This window comes from Vombatus ursinus, unplaced genomic scaffold (genome assembly GCF_900497805.2).
Source record: "Vombatus ursinus unplaced genomic scaffold, bare-nosed wombat genome assembly UNPS02014890.1, whole genome shotgun sequence".
Classification (NCBI taxonomy): Eukaryota; Metazoa; Chordata; class Mammalia; order Diprotodontia; family Vombatidae; genus Vombatus; species Vombatus ursinus.
Genome location: NW_020954668.1, coordinates 467,048 through 494,266, shown reverse-complemented (window position 1 = coordinate 494,266; position 27,219 = coordinate 467,048). Strand labels below are relative to the sequence as shown.

Sequence of the window (27,219 nt, the reverse complement as noted above, 5' to 3'; positions counted from 1 at the left end):
CTATATAGTATACAGTGTGTGTGTGATTAAGATTAAGGAAAACTTAGAAGGACTTCTTGCAGAAGGTGGGACTTTAATTGAGACATAAAGGAAACCGGGGAAACTAGGAGGCAGAGAGGAGACAAGGAAGAAGAAAATTCTAGGCATGGGGAGGGCCAGAAAAAATGTCAGAGTTGGAGGATGGGAAGTCTTGTGAGAGAAACAAGTAGAGAGGCCAGTGTCACTGTGTGACTCGATATTGAGTCAGGTATACAAAGACTAGAAAGATGGGAGGGGGCCAGGTCATAAAGTGCTTTGAACACCAAACAGTAGATTTTATATTTGACCCTGAAGGCACTAGGGGAGCCAGTGGAGTTTATTAAATAGGGGGATGGCATGCTCAGACTTGAGTTTTAGGACGATCATGTTGGCAGAGTGGGAAGATCGACTGGAATGGGGAGAGACTTGAGGCAGGGAGACCATTCAGCTGATTATAGTGTAGTCCAGTTGTGAGGTGTTGAGGGCCTGTCCTAGGGTGCCAATGTCAGGAGAGAAAACAGAGCATTTATTAGAGATGCAGCAAATGTAAAAACAAGACTTGGCAACTGCTAGGCTCCTTGTGGTGGGGTGGGGTGGGAGTCTGGGTGATTGAGAGGATGATGATCTGCACAGATGCCCTCTGCGTTCTTTCTTTTCTCATTTGGGGTTTGCCTTTCTGTTTCAGCTGTTGCAGCAGTTGGAATCAGAAAACTCTTGCCTGGAAGCTTTTCTGGAGTGGAAGCATATGGAGCTGGTATACTGGCAGTGGATGGTAAATTATAATAGGGGGACCTGATGCTGACTTTTGTCTTCTGCTTTTTTTTTTAAGTTTTTTTAATTAGTGCTATTAGCTGATAAGTCATTGGCATCCCATCCCCAACCATTATTCTTCCTTGGGGATTATGCCAAGAGGACAGGTTAACAAATGACTAGTCAGTTCTCTATCTCTTATCAAAGAAAGTGCCTTTATTCCAGCACTCAATTGAATGTATTTCATTTTTTAAACCTGAAAGTCCAGGTTTGTTAATGGCCTCTGGGCATTATTTCTAACTTCTCAATAAATCCATTTTCTAATAAGTAAAATTTCAAACAACTTTGTTTTTCCTCCTTAATGGATATCATGTTCAAATTGCACATTGCTCCTTGAACTGTGTTGCATGATGGTAAGAATTTGATTTTTTGTTTTTCTGCCTTCAAGAATAGTATGTAAGTAGACTATCGGCCTTAGAAGAACCAGAAACATCATCAATAGATTTAAATTTTAGTTGTTTTCAGGTACTAAAATTACCTATTCACTGGATAAAATAATGATTGTTCATTAAAAAACACTGCTGAAATTTGGGGTAATCATAGTCAGAACCAAACTAACTTAAAGAATTGTGGTACAGTTCATGGATGTAAGAAAAAATAGATTATATCAGTAGCTCAGAACCAGATTCAGTTAAAAAAAATACATTCCCAGAACCAAAATACTCTTTTTAAAAAAATTTTATTTTTATTTTTTATTTAGTATTTTATTTTTCCCCAGTTACATGTAAAAACAATTTTTAACATTTGTCTCCCTTCCTTCATCTCCCCCCCACCACATGAGAAGGCAAACAATTTGAAAAAGGTTATACATATGTAGTTATGCAAAATATATGCATAGGAGTCATGTTGAGAAAGAAAACATAGGAAAAAAAGTAAAAAAAAAAAAGTAAAAAAATATGCTTCAATCTGTTCAGGCACCATCAATTATTTCTCTGGGCATGGATAGCATTTTTCATCATAAGTCCTTCAGAATTGTCTTGGATTGTTATATTGCTGAGAGTAGCTAAGTCATTCACAGCTGATCATCTTAGGATACTGCTGTTACTTTGTACACAGTACATTTCATTTTTCATCAGCTTATGCAAGTCTTTCCAGGTTTTTCCGAGAGCATCCTTCTTATCAGCCATTCCCCAATTAATGGGCATCCCCTCAATTTCTAATTCTTTGCCCCCAGAAAAGAGCTGCTATAAATATTTTTATACATATAGCTCCTTTTCCTTTTTGTTTTTTATCTCTTTTGGGATATAGAACTAGTAGTGGTATTGGTAGGTCAGAGGGTATGTGCGATTTTATTACTTGTTGGGCATAGTTCCAAATTGCTCTACAAAATGGTTGAAACAATTCAAAACTCTACCAACAGTGCATTAATGTCTCATTTTTCTCCACATTCCTTCCAATATTTATCATTTTCCTTTTCTGTCCTAATAGCCAATCTAATAGGTATGAGAGAATACCTCAGAATTGTTTTAATTTGCATTTCTCCAATCAATAGTGAGTTAGAGCATCCCCTTACATGGCCAGAGACAGCCTTGGTTACCCCATCTGAAAACTGATCCTATCCCCTGATCATCCATCAATTGGGGATTGGCTCTCATCTTTACAAATTTGACTCAGTTCTCCACACACTTGAGAAATGAGGCATTCATCAAAGAAACCCGTTTCAAAATTTTTTTCACATTTACTATTGCTAACTATGTTTCCCACCATCTCCCCTCCCCCATTTATTTTATTCTCTGTCTCCTTTCACCCTGTCTCTCCTAAAAAGTGTTTTGCTTCTGACTACCCCCTCCTCCAATCTGCCCTCCCCTCTGTCAGCCCCCTTTCTTTTATCCCCTTCCCTTCCTACTACCGTAGAGTAAGATAGATTCGTATACCCGAGTGGCTCTTTGAGCCAGTTCTGATGAGAGTAAGGTTCACTTACTTTCCCTCACCTTCTCCCTCCCTCTTCCCCTCCACTGTAAAATCTTTTTCTTGCCTCTTTTATGTGAGATAATTTACCCTGTTCTACCCACCCTTTCTCTTTCTCCTAGTACATTTCTCTCTCACCCCTTAATTTTATTTTTTAGATACCATCCCTTCATATTCAGCTCACACTTGTACTGTATACTCTTTCTAACTACCTTAATAATGAGAAAGATTTTTTGAATTACAAATATCATCTTCCCATGTAGGAATGTAAGTTTAAAGTTATTAAGTCCCTTATGATTTCCCTTTTCCTATTTACCTTTTTATGCTTCTCTTGAGTCTTGTATTTCAAAGTTATATTTTCTATTCAGCTCTGATCTTTTCATCAAGAATGCTTGAAAGTCTTCTGTCTCACTGAATGTCCATTTTTTTCCCCTATAGGATTATACTCAGTTTTGCTGGGTAGGTGATTCTTGGTTGTAATCCTAGCTTCTTTGCCCTCTGGAATATCATATTCCAAACCCTCTTATCCTTTAACGAAGAAGCTGCTAAATTTTGTGTATCCTGACTGTGGCTCCATAATACTTGAATTGTTTCTTTCTGGCTGCATGCAATTATTTTCTCCTTGACCTGGGAACTCTGAAATTTGGTTATAATATTGTCGACAGTTTTCATTTTGGGATCTCTTTCAGGAGGTGATCAGTGGATTCATTCAGTTTTTATTTTAACCTCTGGTTCTAGAATCTCAGGGCCGTTTTCCTTGAGAGTTGTCTAGGCTATTTTTTTGGCTTTCAGGTAGTTCAATAATTTTTAAATTATCTCTCCTGGATCTATTTTCCAGGTCAGTTGTTTTTCCAATGAGATATTTTACATTGTCTTCTATTTTTCTGTTCTTTTGATTTTGTTTTATTGTTTCTTGATTTCTTATTTAGCTTCCATTTGCTCCATTATGATTTTTTTTTTTTAGGCAATTGGGGTTAAGTGACTTGCCCAGGGTCACACAGCTAGCAAGTGTCAAGTGTTTGGTCTGAAGCTGGATTTGAACTCAGGTCCTCCTGATTTCAGAGCCGGTACTCTGTCCACTGTGCCACCTAGCTGCCCCACCTTAATTGAGTTTCAAAATCCTTTTTGAGCTCTTCCAGTCCTGAGACCCATTCATGTTTTTCTTGGAGGCTTTGGATGTAAGAGTTTTGACTTTATCTTCTTCTGAGTGTATGTTTTGGTCTTCCTTGTCACCATAGTAACTTTAAATAGTGAGACTTTTTTTTTTTTTTGGTAAGGCAGTTGGGGTTAAGTGACTTGCCCAAGGTCATACAGCTAGTATGTCTGAGGCCGGATTTGAATTCAGGTCCTCCTGACTTCAGGGCCAGTGCTCTATCCGCTGCGCCACCTAGCTGTCCCAAATAGTGAGACTTTTAACTCTCTGTTACAGTAGGGCTCTGCTTCCAGTGTGGAGGTGTACTGTCCCAAGCTTCAGGGGTTTTGTGCAGCTGTTTTCAGATATACTTCTAGGGACCTGTAGGTTTTCAGTTCTTTCAAGGTGGTACAATCCAAGGAGAGGTGTTTACTACTCTCCTGGCCTGTGCTGTGGTCTATGAGTGACCACAAGCACTCTTTTCTGTCCTAGAACTGTGAGGAGAGTCGCCCCTTCACTGTGGCCACAAGCTGTGCTATGCTAGTGCTCCTTCTTGCCCTGGTACTGCCACCTAGGATTGTGACCAAGATCCAAGTATGGGCAAAGCAACAGAGTCCTGCCTCAGTGCTAGCAAAAAGACCCTCTCCTTCTGACCTTCAGTCCCCCGTCTTGGTCTGAGAGCTCTGAAAGCAGCCACTGCCACTGATGATTCAGTCAGTCCCAAGGCCTGCTTCTGGTTTGCTGGGGCCAGGTCTATGCTGGTGTGGCGAGTGCTGGACTGGGCTCTACTTTCATCCAGATGTGACAGACCTTTCCTGCTGACCTTCTAAGTTGTCTTTGGCGTCTGTGGGCTGAGAGGTCTAGAAACTGCCACTGCTGCCACTGATTCAGTTGCCCTAAGGCCTCCTCCGGGTTTGCCTGGGTCAGGTCTGTGTTGGTATGGTCTGTGCTGGACTGTGTTCCTCTCTTACCCTGGTGCAGCAGACCTTTCTTGCCAACATTCCAAATTGTCTTGGCCTGGGAATTTGTTTCACTCCCTGTATTTGTGGGTTCTGCTGCTCTAGAATTTGTTTAGAGTTATTTTTTAAAGGTATTTGGAGGGGTTTGGGGGAGAGCTCAGTCCAGTCCCTACCTTTACTCCACCATCTTGACTCTGGCTCAAGCAAAAATACTCTTTAACCTCCCAGATTAGTCCTGGGAGCTACAGTGATTATTTAGCATATATTAAGTATGTCTGATACTCAGTGTCCTAAGAGACACATGGGCAGAGAGAATAGCTTTTGCGTTGGCAAGGCAGGGATGAAAGAAAACTCAGTATGCTTGGGCTTCAGCAATACTGTTAGGCTTAACCAACTAGTTAAAAAAAAATAAGATAAATGGGCTAGCTCCTGTTCTATACAGCTTGGTCAGAAATCATCCCTTTGTATTTTGAAATTAGAAATGCAGATTTTTTCCTGTGTCTAGGGTGTGTTTTATCTTCTCTTTTAGGAAAGGAAAAACGCCTATACATGGATATTTTGAGTCAGGGATTCTGAGAGCATGTGGGTAGGTTGTCATGAGAGACATTGAAGTGGGCTACCTGTATACCTCTTTTCGTATAGTTCTGCTCTGTTCATAAGAACATTTAATTTCAGAAGTGGATAGCATGACACTTATAAGCATAAATTCTCTTCACTAATGCTGTGTTTACAGTATTCCCCTGATTTAATAACCTTGCCAACTATGTCCTTCAAACTCCTCCCCTCGATCCCTGTCTGTGCTGTCTTACCTTCTCTGTGCTGTCTTTTCCTCTCTGTGCTTTCAAGCTGTTAGCTAGCTTGGATTGGATAATTGATGGCTCTCAAAATGGAAGGACCTGAAATTGGCTTTTGTATTTTCACTTGCTTAGGTAAAGGCATAGATGGAATCTATGTCACATTTGCAGGTGGCACAAAACTAGGGCTGATAACTAATAAGTTGGATGATGGTCTAGAATGATGGACCAGATTTGATAAGTATAAAGACATACATTTGAGTTTAAAAAAAAAACCCAAAAAACACTGAAACTAGAGAGATGTGACTGGAGAACAGATCTGGAAGTTTTAGTCATTGCACACTCAATGAGTTTGGGAGTCTGAGAAGCTCTTAGCATAATTTTCAGAACAATGGAGGTGGAAGTCCTGCTGTACTCTTCTCTAGTCAGACTATATCAAGAGTATTGTATACAAGTCTAGGTGTTATAGTTTGGAAGAACATTGGAATTCTTGAATATGTTTAAGAGACTATTGGCAATGATGAAGGAATTGGAAACCATGAAGGATCATTTGAAAGAACTGTGATGTGAATGGGAGATTTCCATGTGATAGCCATCATATGGAAGAAAAATCAGACTTCTTCTGCTTAAGCCTCAGAAGGCAAAATTGGAATTATTAGTAGAAATTAAAGAGAATCAGATATTAACTTGATGTAATGGAAAATGTAAAAAATTAGATCTATCAAAAAGTAGAAAGCCTTGAAAGGCTTTGAAAGGTTCCTTCTCACTTGACGTGTTTAAGAGATAATTAGATAACTACTCTTCAGGGATATTGTAAAAGGGATTTTGGTCAGGTATGTATAGAAAGAGTGGGAAAGACCTGGATTTATGTCCTCCCTCTGATACATACTGGCCTTTTGACCCTGGAAAATTCCACCAACTTCTTATTTCTCCATGCAACTCTCTGTAGGTTGTGGAATGGTTGCCTATCTTCATTGATAGAGGGAATTCCCACTAGCTATTCCTTACCAATGAAATCACAGATTCAGGTTAAAAAAAAAATAGATTGAACTAGATGACCTCTGAGGTCCCTTAAATTCAATAGCTTTTAAGTGCTTATTATGTGCAAGGCACTGTGTTGGGGATACAAAGACTAGAATGAAATAGTTCTTACCATTTAAGGAGCTTATATTGGTATTATTACTTGCTTGGGTAAAGGCATAGACAGAAGCTATGTGGAATGGAACATGTACACAAATAAGAAAATATATTGAATATACAAAATAATGCAAAGTAATTTCTTAAAACTTTTAAAACTTTAATTTACAAAAATTCATTAAAAACATTTTCTGTTTTGAATTATTTCCCTTTTTCTTTCCCTTCCTCTATCCATTGAGAAGGCAAGAAAACCAAAACCTATTACTAATATGTATTGTCATGCAAAATAAATTCCCACATTAGTCACATTTGAAAAAAAGAAACAGAGAAGAAAATATCCTTCTGTCTGCATTCTGAGTCCATCAGTTCTTTATGGATTGCATGTTTCATCGTTAGTCCTTTAGAATTGTGGTTGGTCATTATGTTGATCAGAATTACTGTTTTTCAAAGTTGCTTATCTTTATAGTATTGCTGTTATTGTAGAAATTGCTCTCCTGTTTTTGCTCACTTTGCTTTGCATCAGTTCATATAAGTCTTCCAGATTTTTCTGAAACCATCCCCTTCATCATTTCTTACAGTGCAAGTAATATTCCATCACATTCATTTATCATAACTTGTTCAGCCATTCTCCAATTGATGGGCATCCTCTCAGTTTCCAATTCTTTGCCACTGCAAAAAGAACTGGTATAAACATTTTTGTACCTATGGGTCCTGTTGCCTCTTTCTTGCTGGGTCAAAGGGTATATGTAGTTTAAGAGATTTTGGAGTATAGGTCCAAATTGTTTTCCAGAATGGTTGAATGAGAATATAAGGGAATTTCAACAGGGCCAGAACTTTAATAACTAGGGGAAATTTGGAAAGGCTTTGTATAGGTAGTGGCATCTGAGCAATGTCTTGAAGAAATCTAGGGATTCCAAGAGGTGGAGGCATGGAGGAAATACATTCCAAAAACAGGTTAACAACTGTGCAAAGATATAGAAGCAGTAGATAAAGTGACATGTATGTAAAAGTTAACAGGTCATTTAAATTAGAATAAAGAATACATGGAAAAGAGTGATATGAAATAAAATTGAAAAACAGGTGATAGCCAGGTTGTAGATTGATTAAATGTAGACTCAGGATTTTGTATTTGATTCTTGAGGTAATAGAGAGCCACTGAGGAATTTTGAGGGGAGAATTTTTGGGGGAAGGTATTTTAGTAATATAATTTTGGCAACTATGTAGGGGATAGACTAATGATGGAAGAGATTAGAAGCAAGGAGACCAGTTAGGAGGTGATGTAGGTCTGAACTAAGGTAGAGGCTATATGAGTGGATAAAAGGGGATGGATTCAAGAGATATCATGGAGATAGAATCAGTAAGACATGGCTATTGCATTGGTATAGGAATTTAGGAAGAGTAGAGTCCAGGGCAACTCCAAGGTTTCCAACTGATGATTCAAAGGATAGTGGCAGCTACAAATGTGGAAGTTTGGAGGAAGGTTTTGGGGGAAAGAGTTCTGTTTGTAACATGTTGAGTTTGAGGTGTTATCAGAACTTCTGGGTGGAGATATTCTGCAGGCAGTTGGTAATTAACTCCTGAAATTCAGGAGAGAGGTGATAATTGAACTAATTTAAACTGATGAAATCACTGAGAGAGAGAGAGAGAGAGAGAGAGAGAGAGAGAGAGAGAGAGAGAGATAAGTTATTCCAGGAAAGTACTTTAGAGAAGGAGGGATGATCCAGCAAAGGAGACTGGGAAGGAACTGTCAGGCAGCTTAGAAGAGAATTAACACATAGTAGGTGCTTCGTAAATGTTTATTGAATTGTGACAAGGAAGGAATGAGTATGGAAGAACTAGGGGTGATTGATAGTGTCAGAAGCCACAGAGCAAGTAATTAGAATAAAGATTAATAAAAAAAGGATTTAGCAGTTAAGAGAAAATCTTAGGGAAGCAAAGATAAGAGAATAGTTTCTGTCATGTGATATGATTGGAAGCCATATTGCAAGGTACTCAGAAGTGTGCGGAAGGTCAGGAAATCCCTTCTGCATTTGAGATCATAAGATTTCTGGGAGGATCTGAGATTGGAACCATACAGGCTTCTGGGATCTGAAACCTGGAATCTAGGAATTAGAAGTTAACCCCCCCAGAGGCCATCCAGCTGGCCATACCTGACCAAGAAGGGCTCCCCACCTCCTTTCTGCCTTTAAAAAAAACCAGATGTTCATTCATATCTTTTGTCTTTACATTGCTTTTATTCTGTCATTTCCCTCCCTTACTCCCCCTCCTGGAGGGGAAAAAATTTTTAAAAAGAAAAGAAAAAAAAGGAAGAGAAAAAAATTCAGCAAAATCAATAAATAGTATTCCTTCCATACTTGTGGACACCCATCTCCCCAGTAAACACATATACCACTGCAAAGGAGTAGGGAGGAGAGGTATCTTCTCATATCTCTTTTTTTAGGTCCAGGATCATTCTTTGTTCATTTATTTATTTATTTATTTATTTTTGTTACTTCCACTTGCATTGTGTATATTGCTTTCCATAAGTTTTATGTAATGTAGATCTTTCTGTGCCAAAAATCTTTTCTATGACAACTCCAGTGAATGATCATTGAGCTTGTCCTTGGAAGACTTTAAATGAGGGGGAGGCTATTATTTCTCAAGACAACTTAGTCTGCTTTTCGGCAGCTCTGTTTTTATTAAGTTTTTTATAACATTAATCCTCAATCTGCCTCTACTTCCTCCCATTGTTCCTTGTTCTGCCCTCTGGGGCAAGCAGAACCAAATGATTCTTCTCTCTCATGACAGCTCATTGAAGACAAATATCATGTGCTGGTTAAATCTTCTCTTCTCCAAGTTAAACATCCTTAAAGATTAGAATCATAGCTTTAGATCCAGAAGGGAATTTAGAGGACGAGTTTACCTTAAATGACCTGTTCAGGATCACACAACTATTAAGACCATGAGGCATAATTCAGACCTAAGTTTTCCTGACTCCATTTCGGTACTTTACCACAAGATTACCCTGTCTCAAATGATAAAGAATATTTTGATGCTACTGATAAAGGATATTCTCCAGTCCTCTCTCCATCCTGGTTGCCCTTTTCTGGGCCTATGTCTTTCCAAAAATGTGGTAGACAGAATTAAACACTGTATTCCATATGTAGACTGATTAGAGCATAGTCTAATGGAAATATTCTCTCTCTTTTTTCTGGACACCATAACTCTCTTAATTCATCTTGAAATGGTATTAGCTTTTTTGGCTCCCATGTCATATTATTGACTCATTTAGCTTACAGTTCACTAAAACCTACAGTCTCTTTTCACACAAGCTATCGTCTAGCTATGTCTCCTTGATCTTGTACATTTGAAATTGATTTTTGAACCTGGCTATAGAACTTTACATTTTTCCCTGTTATATTTTATCTTAGTAAGTTTGGCCTGCCATTCTAGGCTGAGATATTTTTGGATCTGGGATTTCATTCAATGGGTTAAAATGAAGCTGAGAGGGATAGCTGTCTATAAATTTGTTAAGCTTGCTATCTATACCATGATCCAAGGCTTTGATTAAAATATTGAATAGCATGAATGACAGATACTTGGGGCACCCTATTAGAGGCATCCCTTTGAGCCAATGACAGTTGCATTTACTAGCTGTATTACTATCTAGCTTACATCTTGCTGTCTTATATCTTATATCTCAATAGCTTGAGGTATTTTGTAAATGCTTTATTGAAATCTGTCTTTGTCATGTCTATAGTATTCCCTTCATCTATACCAGCCTAGTTATCTTGACAGAGAGGGAAATTGTTAACCTGTTTTTGATGAAACCATATTAACTTTCAGTGATTGATTGTAAGTGATCTTCCAAAACTATGATTAGAGTTGGACTGATTGGTCCTAGGATAAAAAGGCCTGGAGTTAGAATTCAAGGCTGATGGTTCCTGCAGTAGAAGGAGGCACACACAGACAGATCTATGACTGACCATCTCACCATTTTGCAATTAGAACTTTACTAGAGAGAGGCAGAGTAGCAGGAAGCAGTGCAACCGCTCTAAACAAATCTAGGAAATGCACCAGACTAAATAATGATGGCGAAGCCTAAGAAAAGTCACATTGAGTCATTTTGCCAGCCCAGCTTGTTGTAGGAAGACAGAGAAGACCACAGACACTGGGGACAGGATCTGGTGCAAAGTACACCACGCCAGTATCCAGGGAGAGTCTGTGAACCAGGCCAAGAATGGATCCCAGACCCATATCAGGGCACCCCCACATCCATACTGCAATGAAGAGAGGTGAGAACTGGCAGCATTGTTTTTTTTTCTTTTAATTAATTAATTTTTAGTTTTCAACATTTGCTTCCATAAGATTTTGAGTTCTAAATTTTCTCCCCCTCCTTCCCTCACTCCCTTCTCAAGACGGCTGGCAATCTGATATAGGCTATACATATACATTCATATTACACATATTTTCACATTAGTCATGTTGTAAAGAAGAATTAGAACCAATAGGAGGAACCACAAGAAAGAAGAAACAAAACAAAAAAAGAGAGCAAATAGTATGCTTCCATCTGCATTCATACTTCATCATTCTTTTTCTGGATGTGGATAACATTTTTCATCATGAGTCTTTTGGAGTTGTCTTAGATCCTTGCATTGCTGAGAAGAGCTAAGTCTATCAAAGTTAGTCATTGCACAGTGTTGCTGTTACTGTGTACAATATTCTCCTGGTTCTACTCACTTCATTTAGCATCAGTTCATGTAAATCTTTCCAGATTTTTCTGAAATCTACCTGCTTATTATTTCTTATGGAACAATAATTTCCATTGCATTCGTATACCACAACTTGTTCAGCCATTCCCCAATTGATGCACATCCCCTCAATTTCCAATTCTTGGCCACCACAAAAAGAGCTGCTATAAATGTTTCTGTACATGTAAGTCCTTTTCCTGTTTTTATGATCTTTTGGTATACAGACCTAGAAGTGGTACTGCTGGATCAAAGGGTATGCACATTTTTATAGCTCTTTGGGCGTAGTTCCAAATTGATCTCCAAAATGGTTGGATCAGTTCACAGCTCCACCAACATGGCATTAGGGTACCAATTTTCCCACATCTTTGTCGTGTTAGCCGATCTGATAGGTGTGATATGGTACCTCAGAGTGGTTTTGATTTGCTTTTCTCTAATTAATAGTGATTTAGAGTATTTTTGCATATGACTATAGATGGCTTTAATTTTTTCAGCTGAAAACTGTCTGTTTATATCCTTTGACTATTTATCAATTGGTGAATGACTTGTATTAACTTGCAGCATTGTTGCCCACTATGGAGTTTGAGGAGATGGCAAGATGAGGGGTGGGGGGAGAGAGGAGAGAAAAAGATATCTGTCGGTCTATCTATCTATCTATCTATCTATCTATCTATCTATCTATAGAGAGAGAATATTAGAGGGAGGAGTTTTGGAGAGAAGAGCTTCTGTCTTTTGGCAAGACCTTTTCCTTTCAATTATAGGGTTAAAAGGGGAAGGAGCCATAATGGGAGAAGGGGCTGGAGAGAATTAAGGGAATGGATTTCAGAGAAACATTGTGGTAGATTTCCCCCTTTAAACAGTTCAGTGACAGGAGAACATCCAGGTGAGAGAGAAGAGATTAGAGAGAACTGAGGGGAGAAGGTTTGGTGGGTGGGAGGAGATATCCCCTGAAGATAGGGAATATGGGACTGTAGCAAGGAAGAACTTAACGAGCTGGTAAGGATCGAGGGCAGAGATTTATAGAGATTGGGGTTGTTATTCCTTTTCAAGTGGGGGTAGCTGAAATTCCAGATTGAAAAAAGGTCTGGAAAGGATTGGGTAGTGATTGGAGAGTGATGGGAGTAGGCTTCATGTATCAGATAGGTAGCTGTATTGTAGATAAGAGCAACTGAGGACAGAGAGAAAGCTGGCACGGATCAAGGACAGTGGTTTCAGAGAGAGATGGAGATGGGCTCCCCATGTTAATTAAATGTGGGAGAGAGCTCATGAGGAAGAAAGGGGAGATTAGGGGAGGGAGATTATAGAGAGGTAGGTGTAGCTGGCAGGGAGGGAGTGGGGAACAAGGATCCCAGACATTAAAGGTGACTGTTGAAGACTGGGAGATCCTAGGGGCAATCCACTAAATTACTGGGGAAAACTGGACACAAGGTTTCCTGATCTTTGCCTGAAGACAACTTTCTAAGCCTCTCTGGAGGCTTTTTGATCCCTCTGCTGAGATGTACTACTCCCCACTTTTTTCCTTTCACATGGAGGCTACATCCCATACTCCTCTGTCATTCTACTAGACTTCTTTTACTTTTTCCTAGGTTGTCATTGAATCTTGTTCATTCCCTTCTTGGCTTCTTTTCCCCCTTAGTTTGTTTTGGTCCTGGGCACATTTTGGGATGAGATTTGGGGGCTGCATTTGATGTTCTGCCTTCTGCCCTTCGGAGAAACCAGTATAACCACTTTTTCTAGAGTCTTAAATAGCTTTGGTCTAGCTATTCAACCAATTTGGTTGAATTTAATAAACATTTAATTGATTGATTATTAATTAATTAATTGATTAAGTCCTTAAACATAGTGCTTGGCACTGGGGAAGATTAAAAGTTCAGATGGACCCCTGCCCTTTTGCAGCTCACGGTTTATTGGAGGATTACATATACAACTAGAGTATCCAGTAATACATGATAAGTGAAAAATAAATTACTGTGAAGTCTGAGGATGAAGATTACCAAAGGTTAGAGTGTGTTTCATGCCTCATGGAGGAGGTAGCATTTTAGTTCATATTTAATTAATTTATTTTGAATTATCAACAATCACTTCCATGAACTTTTGAGTTTTAAATTTTTCTCCCCCTCCCTCCCTCCCCCTGATGGTGCACAATCTGATATAGGCTATATATATACATTCCTATTAAACATATTTTCACATTAGTAGTGTTGTAAGTAAGAATTGGAACCAATGGAAGGAACCACCAGAAAGAGGAAACAAAATACAACAGAAGGAAAAAAATAGCAAATAGTATGCTTCAATCTGCATTCAAACTCCATAGTTCTTTCTTTGGATGTGGATGACATTTTCCATCATGAGACCTTTGGAGATGTCTTAGATCCTTGTATTGCTGAAAAGGGTTAAGTCTATCAATATTAGTCATCACACAACGTGGCTGTTACTGTGTACAACGTTCTCCTGATTCTGCTCACTTCTGAGTTCATATTTAAAGAAGGAATAGGAAATCAGCCGGCTAAGAGGGGTAAGAAAGACATTCCAGGCATAAGGAAAAGTGTGAGCAATGGTATGGAAGCAGGATGGACATGTTTGGGGGACAGAAGGTAGTCTAGGTTGGTTATAAGATAAAATGTGTGGGAGGGGAGATGAGATTAGGGGCGGCACAAGATCCATGAATGCCAGGCAAGAGAGTTTGAATTTTACTCAGTAGACAGCGGGGAACCACTCAAGATTCTTAAGCTTTGCTGTCTACATGAAAGAGACTGGAGTGGGGAGAGAGTTGAGATGGAAAGACTTGTAAGGAAGCTATTGCTTAGTCCAGGCAGGTGATAATGAAGATTTTACCAGGTAGTGGCAGAGGGAATAGAAAGGAAGAGGTGGATATGAGTGATGGTTTGGAGATAAAATCAGCAAGACTAGACTGTGTGAGAGATAGCGAAGACATAACTCTAAGGTTATTAAATAGATCTGCCTGGCTTCAATAAGTAGTAAGTTCCCTTTCACTGAAGTTGTCCAGGCAGAGGCTAATTAACTCAATTAGGGAAGGTGTGGAGTGAGGAATCTTACTCGAGGGTCCATAAATAGATTTCGGGGAGTCCATGAACTTGAATGGGGAAAAAAAATTACATCTTTATTATCACTAACTTCTAAATGAAATTTAACTTTTCCTTCAATTATGAATTTAAAAAAACCCTCAACATTATTCTGAGAAGGAGTCCATGGACTTGACCAGACTGCCAAAGGGGACCTATGACACAAAAAAGATTAAGAACCTATAGAATAGAGGGAATTCTACTGGGCAAAGGGTTGGGCTAGAGGTTCTCAAAGGTTCCATTTAGTCCTAAGATATAGCATTCTATGGGAGATCTGAGATGAAAAAAATCACGATGATGATGATGATGATGATGACAACAACTACTATTACCACCACCACCACCACCACCACATAGCTAGCATTTATATAGCACTTTAAGGTTTGCAAAGCACTTTATAAATGTCTTATTTTATCCTCATAGCTGCCCCGTGAGGGAACTGAAGCAGACAAAGGTTAAATGACTTTTCTAAATCATGCAGCTAGTATATGAATCTAGATTTGAAGAGATCTTGACTCCAGATTCAGTACTCTGTTGTGCCACCTAGCTGTTTGCTAAATTGAAGTTTGGAGAGTGGTTCAGAGGTTGGGGATGAGAGAGAGGGTGGGGTGCTACTTGTAAAATCAGTATTTGTTGGAGTCTGTAGATTGGACAGCCCTGTGCTTGACTTTGCTCATTGATTGTACAAAGGTCATTTAGTGTTTCAACTTCTGGCAGGAATTCATATATATATATATATATATTTTTTTTTTCCACTTCTTTTTGGTTTGTGGCTAGGAGATTGCAGAATTCTCGGATGAATGACTGACACAGAAAGAGTAGGACTGGGCAAAGACTGGAGGGGGTGATCAAACACTTTTCTTTAGGAGGAAAATCAACTCACCAATGTTTGTACAGAATGTATTACAAAAACCCTCAAGTTCCAAAGTGAAATGTATGTGTTGTTGTTTGTTGTTTGTGATTCTAATTGTTACTTCATTGTCTCCATTCTGCCATTTCCAGCAAGCTTTCTGCAGTTGGACTTTTTTATAGGGTCATTGCAAGACTGGGACAGTTACAGCAGTGCACTGTTCTATTTAGCCAACTGCCTTTTGTTTCTTTAAGTGCAGGGATGGGCCTGAGGATACCTGGGTGATTGATTCATTTGCTTTGGGAGAAGGTTGAGCTGGATTTGGGGAGAGGTTTGAGTAAAATGGTCCTGAAGCAGGACTGCAGCCCAGGTACCTGATAGAGACTTCTCACTCTTTGTAGGATACAGTGATGGATGCCAATCCCATAGGTATTCCTAATGCTGGTAAGCAGGATGTGTTTTTGCCAGAGATCCTACAATACTGCAGCCCTAAGTACATAACTGGGGAGATGGACAGAGTACAGAAGAACCTAGAGGCACTGAGGCAAAGACTTCAGGAGACTGTGAATCAGCAGAGAGCAGCATGGCATACCAAGGTAGGGATTAGAACCATACTGACAGGGACCTAATTTGGGTCTGGGGATTTGGAGGGCACTTGGTTTAATAACTTGTATTGTTCTTTGGGGTCTGCTCCACTCCTAACCCAACCCTTGTCCTCACTGAATTGAGCTGAGTTACTTGCTCCCTTTTCTACATCTCTGAGATCTGGCATAAGCTCTGGGAGGTCAGCATCTCCTCAATATTCAGGGTAAGGATGGGAAATTTAAAGAGAGATTCCAGGCACTAAACATCCAACCAGTTTCAGGTGATGCTTAACTTTAATATCTTCAGTGAGCCCTCAGTTGTTCTGCTTCTGTTCTGCCTCTGTCTTGTCCCTGAAGACAATTTCAATTCTGGCCCTCTGACTGACTTCTTTCTGCTTCCTGGTGGTGGGAGGTAGGAGGAAATGATACAGTCTCACAGGTATGAGGAACATCATACTACAAGATTCCTTATTATCAGGTAAGAGAGCACAATTTTTTTTCTGACTTTTAGACAATGTAAAGGAAAGTTTCTTAACAAACAGAGCTATCTCAAAGTGGAATGGGAAGCCTCTGGAAGCAGGGAGTTGCTATCACTTGGAGCTGTGACTCAGTGCAGTGACTGGATGGCCATTTGACAGTCATGTTGTAGAAGGGGTTTCTGTTCAATTAACAATCAATTAATAAACATTTATTAAACACTTAGCTTCCTCAGGTGAGAAATGGAGCCAAACTTTCCTCTAACTAGGAGTGCCTGTGCCTTCCATCATCTGCTGGGCACATCTCCCTAGAAGGAGGGTGGCAAGGGACTGGGTAGGACATCTTCAACAAAGGAATTTCTTATGTACATGTACCATTTCCTGCTAGCGCTTTTTTTCCAACCCCATCAGGTGAGAAGCGGAGCCAAAAGTTCCTCTACTGCAGACCTAGCCTTTCATTGCTTGCTGGGTGCACCAAGTCCCCTGAGAGAAGGAGGTTAAGTGTCTTCCATCTGCTCCAAAGTAACAACTTTTATTCAAAGTTGCACAAGGCAACTTACCCCTCCTGCTGCCAGCCCATTCTCACAACCGGGGTTTGGAGAACCTCTGGTGCAAAGAGGAGCAAGCATCCCTTTGACCTCAGACCTTCTATCTTCTGCTGTACCAATTTCTTTGAAGGAAGAGGAAGAGTAGGAGGAAAGTTGGTAGAAAACGGGGGCTTTTTTCCTCCTGTTTGCAGGCTCAACTTTCATCTCCTGCTGTACCCTTTTCTTGCTTAATCTTCACTCTTGGGAGGAGTATTAAAGCAGGACCTACAATCTGGCCACATACCTCCCTTCTCATACTGCTCTTGCCTCCAACCCAATTTCTGTCCTCTTTTAGGAAGAGAAGTGGTCCCCTCCATTCAGTGAACATTCTCATACCTGGTCATACCCTTCACATCTCAGTGATTCTGAACTCTCTGGAATTCCTGTTACATAGGCAGAAAGCTTCCCTTCATCTTAAATCTTTTCTTTTTCCACTCCTCCCATCTACTACTTCTTACTGAAATTTAGCTTCCCAGATGACACAGTCTCCTTGGCACCCTTTCCAGTACTGGCTGCACCTTTACTAACACTTCTTGGCTCCCTGGTTGAGGCAGGGGAGTTTGAATACTCCTTACTCCCCATTGTTACTTCCAGTTAGATAAACACTTAATAAATGTTTATTGATTGATTGAGGTATGAGGGTTAAGTTATGAGCAAAAGAATTACAGATTATTAAAATTTGCATGAAAGAATGCTCTAAATCACTAATAAGAGAAATGCAAATCAAAACAACTTTGAAGTTTCATCTCACACCAAGAAAATGGTAATGATGAAAAAAGATGAGAATAGTCAATGTTGGATGAGGTTATGGGACAATAGGAATACTGGGGCATTGTTAGTGGAACTGTGAATCAGTACAACCACTCTGGAAAGCAATTTGAAATTATCAATGTTAAATGCCCTTAAACTATGCCCTTAAACCCAGAGATATTGTTACTAGGTATGTACCTCAAAGAGGTCATTGATACAAAGTCACCATATACACCAGAATAGCAGCACATACTGTATTTTTTGTGGCAGCAAGGAACTAGAAATGAAATAGATCACCATGTGTTAGGGAATGGCTAAATTAATTATGATACAGGGAGCAAGTCAAGATGGTGGACTAAAAGCAATGCCTTGCTTGAGCTCTCTCCCAAACCCCTTCAAATACCTGTAAAAAATGATTCTAAACAAATTGTAAAGCAGTAGAACCCACAGAAAGACAAGAGTGAAACAAATTTCCAGCCCAAGACAACCTGATTGGTTGAGGGGAAAGGTCTGTTGCACCAGACAGGGAGAGGAGCGCAGTTCAGCATGAGCTGCACAGGCAAAGACGGGGCCAGAGCAAACCTGGAGCAGGCCTCAGGAGACTGAATCATGGGCAGCTGTGGTGGTTTCCAGACTTCTCAACTCAAAAATGCCAAAGACAACTTAGAAGGTCAGTGTGAAAAGTCTGTCAGACCTGGGTGAGAGAGGAGTGTGGTCCAGTCCTGACCCTAGAGCAGCCCTGGGGCAGTGGCCACAGTGGCAGTGGTGGCTTCCAGATCTCTCAGACCACAGACGGTGGGGGGATTGTATAGCTGATCAGAGGGTGACTGCAGGGATCGCTTTGCTGGTGCTGAGTCAAGATTCTTTTGCTTTGCCTGTGCTTGGATCTGGGTCCCAGTCCTGGGCAGCAGTCCTTGGGTGAGGAGGAGTGCTGGCATGGCGGAGCTTGTGCCTTGGTGGACAGGGAATCCTCCTCACAGTTCCAAGGCAGAAAAGAGTGCTTGTGGTCACTCATAGATCAGAGCACAGTCCAGGAAAGGAGTAAACACCTCCTTTGATCATACCACCTTGGAAGAACTGAAAATTTACAGGTTCCTAGAAGTATTTCTAAAAACAGCTGCATAAAACCTCTGAAACTTGGGACAGAACACCCTCCATACTAGAAGCAGAACCCTACCTTAACAAAGAGTTAAAAAGTCACATAATTGGCTGGGAACATGAGCAAACAGAGGGTAAAAAACTCACACTATAGAATCTTACTTTGGTGACAAAGAAGATCAAAACATGCAACAAGAAGACAGCAAAGTCAAAGCTCCTATAGCCAAAGCCTCCAAGAAAAATGTGAATTGGTCTCAGGCCATGGAAGAGCTCAAAAAGGATTTTGAGAAGCAAGTAAGAGAAGTAGAGGAAAAACTGGGAAGGGAAATGAGAGTGATGTAAGAAAATCATGAAAAACAAGTCAACAGCTTGCTAAAGGAGACCCAATAAAATGCTGAAGAAAATAACACCTTAAAAAATAGCCTAACCCAAATGGCAAAAGAGGTCCAAAAAGTCAATGAGGAGAATGCTTTATAAAGCAGAATTGACCAAATGGAAAAGGTAGTCCAAAACTCACTGAAGAAAATAATTCCTTAAAATTTAGAATGGAGCAAATGGAAGCTAATGACTCTATGAGAAATCAAGAAATTATAAAACAAAAGCAAAAGAATGAAAAAATAGAAGACAATGTGAAATATCTCATTGGAAAAACAACTGACTTGGAAAATAGATCCAGGAGAGATAATTTTAAAATTATTGGACTACCTGAAAGCCATGATCAAAAAAAGAGCCTTGACATCATCTTTCAAGAAGTTATAGGAAAACTGCCCTGAGATTCTAGAACCAGAGGGTAAAATAGAAATTGAAAGAATCCACTGATCACTTCCTGAAATAGATCCCCAAAGGAAAACTCCTAGGAATATCATAGCCAAATTCCAGATTTTCCAGGTCAAGGAGAAAATATTGCAAGCAGCCAGAAAGAAACAATTCAAGTATTGTGGAAACACAATCAGGATAACATAAAATTTAGCAGCTTCTGCATTAAGGGATCACAGGACTTGGAATATGATATTCTGGAGTTCAAAGGAGCTAGGATTACAACCAAGAATCACCTCTCCAGCAAAACTGAGTATAATCCTTCAGGGGAAAAAATGGATTTTCAGTGAAATAGAGGACTTTCAAACATTCTTGATGAAAAAATTAGAGCTGAAAAGAAAATCTGACTTTCAAATACAAGACTCAGGAGAAGCATGAAAAGGAAAACAGGAAAGAGGAATCATAAGGGCCTTATTAAAGTTGAACTGTTTACATTCCTACATGTAAAGATATTTGTAACTCATTTTATAAAATGAGTTTTTTTATAAAATAAGAATGACCTTTCAGGGTAGTTGGAGGGAATATATATATATATATATATATATATATATATATATATATATATAAATATATATATATATATATAGTAGAGGGGGAGGCGGGCACGGCATAGGGTGAGTTGAATATGAAGGGATGATATCTAAAAAAATAAAATTAAGGGGTGAGAGAGCATTGTATTGGGAGAAGGAGAAAGGGAGAGGTAGAGTAGGGTAAATTATCTTACATAAAAGAGGTAACGAAAAGCTTTTATAGTGGAGGGCAAGTGGGGGGAGGTGAGAGGGAGTGAGTGAGTCTTACTCTTGTCAGATTTGGGTTAAGGAGAGAATAACATGCACACTCAGTTGGGTATGGAAATCCATCTTACCCTACAGGGAAATAGGGGGGAAGGGGATAAGAGAGAGGGAGATGATAGAAAGGAGGGCAGATTGGGGGAGGGGGTAATAAGAAGGAAACAATTTTGAGGAGGGACAGGGTTGTAGGAAAGAATGGAATAATCAGGGGGTGGCATAAGATGGAAATATAGTTAGTCTTTCACAATGTGACTATTGTGGAAATGTTTTGTATGACTACATATGTATAACCTATATCAAATTGCTTGCCTTCTCAGTGAGGGTAGATGGGGAGGGAGGGAGAGAATTTGGAATTCAAGGTTTTTTAAATGAATGTTAAAAATTGTTTTTACATGCAACTGGGAAATAAGATATACAGAAAATGGGGTATAGAAATTGATCCTGTCCTACAGGAATATTTTCTGTTGAAGGGGAAGGGGATAAGGGGGTTGTGATAGAAGAGAGAACAGATTGGGAAAAGGGCTATTCAGAATGGAATGCACGCTATTGGGGTGGGAGGATGGGAGAGATGGGGAAAAAATTTGGAACTCAAAATCTTGTGGAAATGAATGTTGAAAACTAAAAATAAATTATGTTGCATGACTATGATGAATATTACTGCTATAAGAAACAATATCATGAATACAGACAAGCATGGAAAGATTTATATGTTCTGATGTAAAGTAAAGAAAGCAGAGCCAAAAAACCCCCATGTTATTATAAAAATGCAAATGGAAAGTAAAACCATAAAATAATAAAAAATTAATATTGCAAAGAACAAATATTGTTCCAAAGAAGAAATATAAGAAAACATTCCCATCTCACTCCTTTTCAGAGGTAGGAGGTCCATGGGAATGGTATACTGTATGTATTTGTAGACTTTTTCAATGTATTGACTGATTTTACCAGTTTTTTTCTCTTCTTTTTTTTTTCTTTAAAAACTTAAAAAAAAGTTATTTCTTATATGAGATAGTTCTCTGGGTAGCAAACGAAGAGGGAAGAATTCTGGTGAGGAAAAAAAATAGCAATAAAAATTTATTTTAAATAAAGAAAAAGTTGATTAGCAATTCTAGCTTTGAACACACTCAAGAGAAGAGTTGAATTTACATAGGGAATGCTGGGTGGATACACTGAAGACAATAAACATTAAATAGCATGAATAACAAACACATAGTTATGTGATTAGATTTTGAAATGGCCTTTGGCCAAATCTAACATCCATTTTCATTTAAAAAAAAACAATTCAAGAAAATACAAAGCACAGCTGTGGACTTTTCCTTAATATAATTAATAATACCTATATAAAAAAAACTAAGAGTACACATTATAAAAAATGGAGAAAAATTAAAAGCCATTCCAGTAATATCAATGATAAAGCAAAGATGTCTGTTCTCACCACTATTATTTAAAGTAATGAAATATAAATAGCTAGAAATGCTAGTTATAGTAATAGGATAAGGAAGAGATGTTGAAGGAATAAGCATAGGCAAAGAGGGAGCAAAATAACACTATAACAAAAATAACAAAAAAACCCCCCAATAAATTTAGCAAAGTTTCAGAATGTAAAGTAAATTCACATAAATCATCAGCTTTCCTGAATATTATGAATAAAACCAAGCATGAAGAGAACTACAAAATAACTGTAAAATGTATAAAATATTTGGGAGTATATATGCCAAGACACAACCAGGAACTATGTGGATCTCTGTACAGAACACTTTAATGAAATAAAGACATACCCAAATAATTGGGGAAATATTAATTGCTAATGAATATATTAAGCCAATATAACAAAAAGGACAGTACCACCTAAACTAACTAATTCTGTGCTATACCAAAGTACAAAAAATAGTTTATGGAGTTAGGAAAATAATAATTTATATGGAGAACAATAGGTGAAGATTCTCAAGAAAAGTAATGGGAGAAAAAACAGGAAAAGAGGGGAGCTTTACAGTGTCAGATCTCAAACTATGCTACCAAGCAATAATTATCAAAATGATTTGGCACTGCTTAAAAAAAAGATTAGTCAGTGGAACAGTGGAACATAGTCACTTAGTGTTCAGTAAACGTAAAAGCTCCAGTTATTGGGATAAGAATTCATTATTTGGTAAATCAGGAAAAACTAGAAAGCAATTTAGTAGAAATTAGGTTTAGACCAATACCATTTTTCTCTTTTGTCATCTTTGTTAGCCTGATGAGAGTGAGGTGAAATCTTAGAGTTATTTTAATTTATGTTTTTCTGATTATTAGTGATTGGTGATTTTATTGATTGGTGATTTGTTGAAGGTAATGTGAATACGTAGGTAATCTCTAAATGCATGAATTACTCAGACATAAAAGACATCACAGGTATATTAGAGGAGCAAGGAAGTAATTACCTTAAGAGGTAGAGTTTGTGACCAGAAAAGGAATAGAATCACAGATAAAATTTTGATTATATAAATTTTAAAAAAATTTTCCCTAACAGAACCAATGCAGCTAAAATTTGAAGAGAAGCAGGTAATGGGGGAAAAAATCTTTGCATCCAGTCTCATATCCAAGATATATAAAGAACTAATTCAAATTTATAAGTGCCATTCCACAATAAATAAATGGTCAAAGGATATGAACCAAGGCAGTTTTCAATGAAAGAAAATCAGGCTATGAACAACCATACGAAAAAATACCCCAAATCACTAATAATCTGAGAAACATAAATTAAAACCATTCTAAGGTTCCACCTCCCTACCCCAATGTATATACTTAATGGCCTTTATTTCATTGAATTATATGCCTGAATCATTGATTTTTTTAAAAAAATAAGCTTTTAGTGATGTCTTTTGTTTTCATATCTTCATAAGTTTTCTCCAGTATCTCTCTCCCCCTTCCCAGGGAACCATCCTAGTTATCTGTTGAGAAATGAATATTAATCTTATTGTTTATATACAAACCCTTATCAGAGAAATTTGATACAAAGATTTTTTTTCCCTTTTGAACACTTGTTAGTCAGTAAATATTTATTATTTACCTACTTTGTGCCAGGCACTATGCTGAACACTTCTCTTCTTATCCTAGGTGCATTACTTTGTGCAGAAGCATTTTAGTTTCATGTGGTCAAAGCTTTCTATTTTATCTTTTGTAATTGCCTCTATCCCTTGTTTGGATAAGAATATATCTTCTACCCATAGCTGTGATAGGCATATGGTCTGCTTTTCTTCTAATTTTTTTAATAGCATGATCTTTAATGTTAAGATCATATATCCATTTAGACTGTATTATGGAATATTGTGTAAGGTGTTGGTCTAAGATTAATTTCTGCCAGATTGCTTTCCAGTTTTCTCAGCAGTTTTTGTCAAATAAGGAACCTTTTTTTCCCCTAGGTAATTTATGTTTTCCATTTTGTCAAACACTGGGATATTGAGTTGCAGTATTATTGATTCTCCCTTGTCTGGTCAATTCTATTGATCTGTGATTTTTTTTTTTAAACCAGTAGCAGATGACTTTGATGACTACCACTTAAGATAGTTTGAGGTCTGGAAGTTCTGCTCCTTCATTCCTACCTCTTTTCATTATTTGCTTTGATATTTTAAAGCTTTTGTTTTTCCAAATGAATTGTTATTTTATCAAGTTCTATATAAAGTATCCCCTTGGTAATTGATTGCTATAGCATTAAAAGTATAAATTAATTGTGGCGATACTGTCATTTTTATTATATTGACATGGCCCAGCCGTGAGCACTGAATATTCCTTCAGCTGTTTTAAGTTATTTTTTTTTTTTAAGGGGCACTTTGTAACTGAATCTATATAAATATTGTGTGTGCTTTGATAGATTGATCCCTATATACTTTATACATTTTGTAATCATTTGTAATGGGATTTCCCTTTCTGTGATTTCTTCTTAGACTTTGTTGTCATATAGAATTGCAGTTGATTTTTGAGGGCTTAGCTATTGTCTCAATTATATCTTATTTTCCAAATATACCATCATATCATCAGCACATAGGGGTAGTTCCATTGTCTTTTTACCTGTCTTTAAAATGCCTTTAATTTCTTTTTCTTTTCTTATTACTGTTGCTAGCATTTCCAGAATCTTATCAAATAATAGTGGGGAGAGTGAGGGTCCTTGCTTTACTCTCATATTTATTTGAAAAAGTTCTAATGTATTTCCATTGAATACAATGCTTCCTTTTGGTTTCAGATAGATACCTTTTATTAAAAAAGGTAGCTCTTTGCCTATATGTGTGACAAATGAAAAATCTGGAGAGAGACTTTTTGGGTAATTAATAATCAATTTGTTAATTAGGGTAGCTAATAATAAATTGATAATCAGTGGTTTCTGTTGATAACCAAAGACACCTAATGGAGACACTGAATGCCTTAAATATTTTTTTGGAAGGAAATGCCCTTGACAGGAGAAATCAACCCTGATTGCTCAACATTTAAATGAGGAGGTAGGCTCAAAGTCTTTAGCTCCTCCTGCTGAGAATGTGGCTTGATTATGAAACTCAGCTGCTTCCAGCAATCTGGACAGAGAAATCCATCTTTACCCAGACCACTCTGGTTGGTTTTCTTTTTCATGAGCTGGGTCACCCTAAACTCCAGTGGAGGGGTTTAAGGGCATGGATTTATTCCCTTAGGGCAAGAATTCACTTAGATTCTGTTTACATTGTAAATGGAAGTAAAGTCTCTTACTTGGTTGAGTCCTGCCCAGGATAAAGGAGTCTTTACTCTGAGGATTAGGGCAGTCTCCTCTATCAGCCATGCCCTTCAAAGACTGTCTGACTGATCCACAGGGGCTGGTCCCTGAATGAGGAAGTAAAAAGCTTGGATCCTAATTAATAATGGTTTATTAACATAATAGCAAATAATCATTTCTCTCATTCCCCCCTTTGATTATTTTGAGAGATGCAGTCTCCTCAATGAATCACTGATACTACAAATGCTTTATCAAGGGTTTTTAACTATGGGGCTTATGATGGGAAACAATGTGAAGGAAGAGGGAGAGAGATTGACCAACATGTTGACAGGAGCCATTGGGGGCAGACCCTTTTGGCAAGCAGACCTTAGAGAAAAGAGGTGCATAGAGAAGTAAATAGTAAAAAGTAAAATTGTCCATTTCATCGGTACATTGTATCTTAAGGCTCAGACAATTCATCTCATAGCTGTCCAGTTTCTGAAAACATCTGATACAGTCTTCTGGTCCTCTAGAGAGCTCTCTTCTTAAACAAATTGGAATGGACTTCAGAGCAGCTTCTGATGGATTTACTTCTGTTAAAATCTCTTATAAAAATAGATCTTAATATAGTTTTAAGTTTACTTTGCTAATAACCAGGCCAGGTAGTTGAGACCTAGCTCAAACTTTATGTCTCTGCTGTTTATATTTGGTGTATATGATTATCTAATCTCATTTTTTAAACAAATTTTTACCAAAAACCAAATTTTCACTGTAGCTATTTAAATATTTCATTATTTACTCAAGTTATTTTCTTTTAGCTGTTCATTCCCTGCTTAGGAGGATGAGATTCTGCTAAGGGTAAGAAGATAACCTCTAATACAAGAATGAATTCGTGTAAAAGTTGCCAGAATAGTTACAATTGTAGCAAAAGGTTCTGGGATGAGATGTATAAATGTATTGAGTAATCAGTTTCAAAACAGTGCATATCAAATACGTTGTTTATAGTTGTATATAGTTTATATAGATTGTTTCAGTTAGTAACCATGTTCAAATGAATAACTCTGAGTAAAAGTGGATATCTCTTTAAGACAACATAAGATAGACTATATGTTACTCTTCTTTTAAGACAACCAATTGTGCTGAAATTCTTTTCATTAACACAGAACAGAAAACAGAATATTAACATCACTAAATAACAGAATTATATACTGGTTTCACAAATCTTTACATCATTGCTTAATTATCATTATACCATCGTGAGACATTAAAGGACCTTATCTTATATAGGAATATATAACTAGTAGTAGGCAGATGACAAGGCCAAATACCCATCTACTTAGTTGTTTGGGATATAGAAAGGACTAAAATTCTAATATCTGCATCTTATTATAGTAGCTCAGATGTGTTCCGATATTAGCCTATGAGATAAAAATCTAATATTGTGTTTATACTGATCACCTGACATAATCTTCCATGAAAGAAGAATATGGATATAACTATATAGTAAGGGAAAATGTTCTCCTAACTTAATGTCATATAGATAGCCAGTTGTATTGAGCCAGGCTTAAATGGTGGGATAATTTTCATCATGCTGGGGAAATTGAGTCAGGAGATTCCTACCTTAGCTTATGCCAAGAGTCATTCTTCCAGTCTTTCCCATGAGAACTCCCCCTTGCACTATCTATCATGATGTCAACCCCCATAGGGTTATGTGGATCACTGGCCTAATAGCATTTTTTTATGATCATACCTGGAGTCAGTCTCAGAATAATGTCAGTTACAGTTCTATAAGGTCTTAAATAGCAAGTTGCAATAATCATAACTTCAGGTAGATTCAGTTGTTGGCCTTCATTTTCGAAGAGGACCGAAATGACATCACTATATTAGAGTCAAGTTACAGTGTGTCAAACTATGACTGGTTATACCAATACAAGCTCAAAATGCTCTACCACAAGTTGAGCACAAATAGTTCATGTGAACATTTGGGGTGGATTCTCTAAATTTGT

The 27,219-nt window shown here is 38.0% G+C and overlaps 1 protein-coding gene across 4 annotated transcripts in view; it reads left to right on the top strand.

The window, feature by feature from the left end:
• TEDC1 (tubulin epsilon and delta complex 1) overlaps positions 1–27,219 on the top strand; it is a 75,838-nt gene that overhangs the window by 35,750 nt on the left and 12,869 nt on the right. For 2 of the 4 annotated variants that reach the window (XM_027842831.1, XM_027842829.1), the window contains exon 6: positions 704–790. In XM_027842831.1, coding sequence (XP_027698632.1) covers positions 704–790 — 87 coding nt within the window. Of the gene's footprint in view, positions 1–703; positions 791–15,819; positions 16,015–27,219 lie in introns of all 4 variants that reach the window. The other 2 variants (XM_027842828.1, XM_027842830.1) reach the window with 2 other exon arrangements.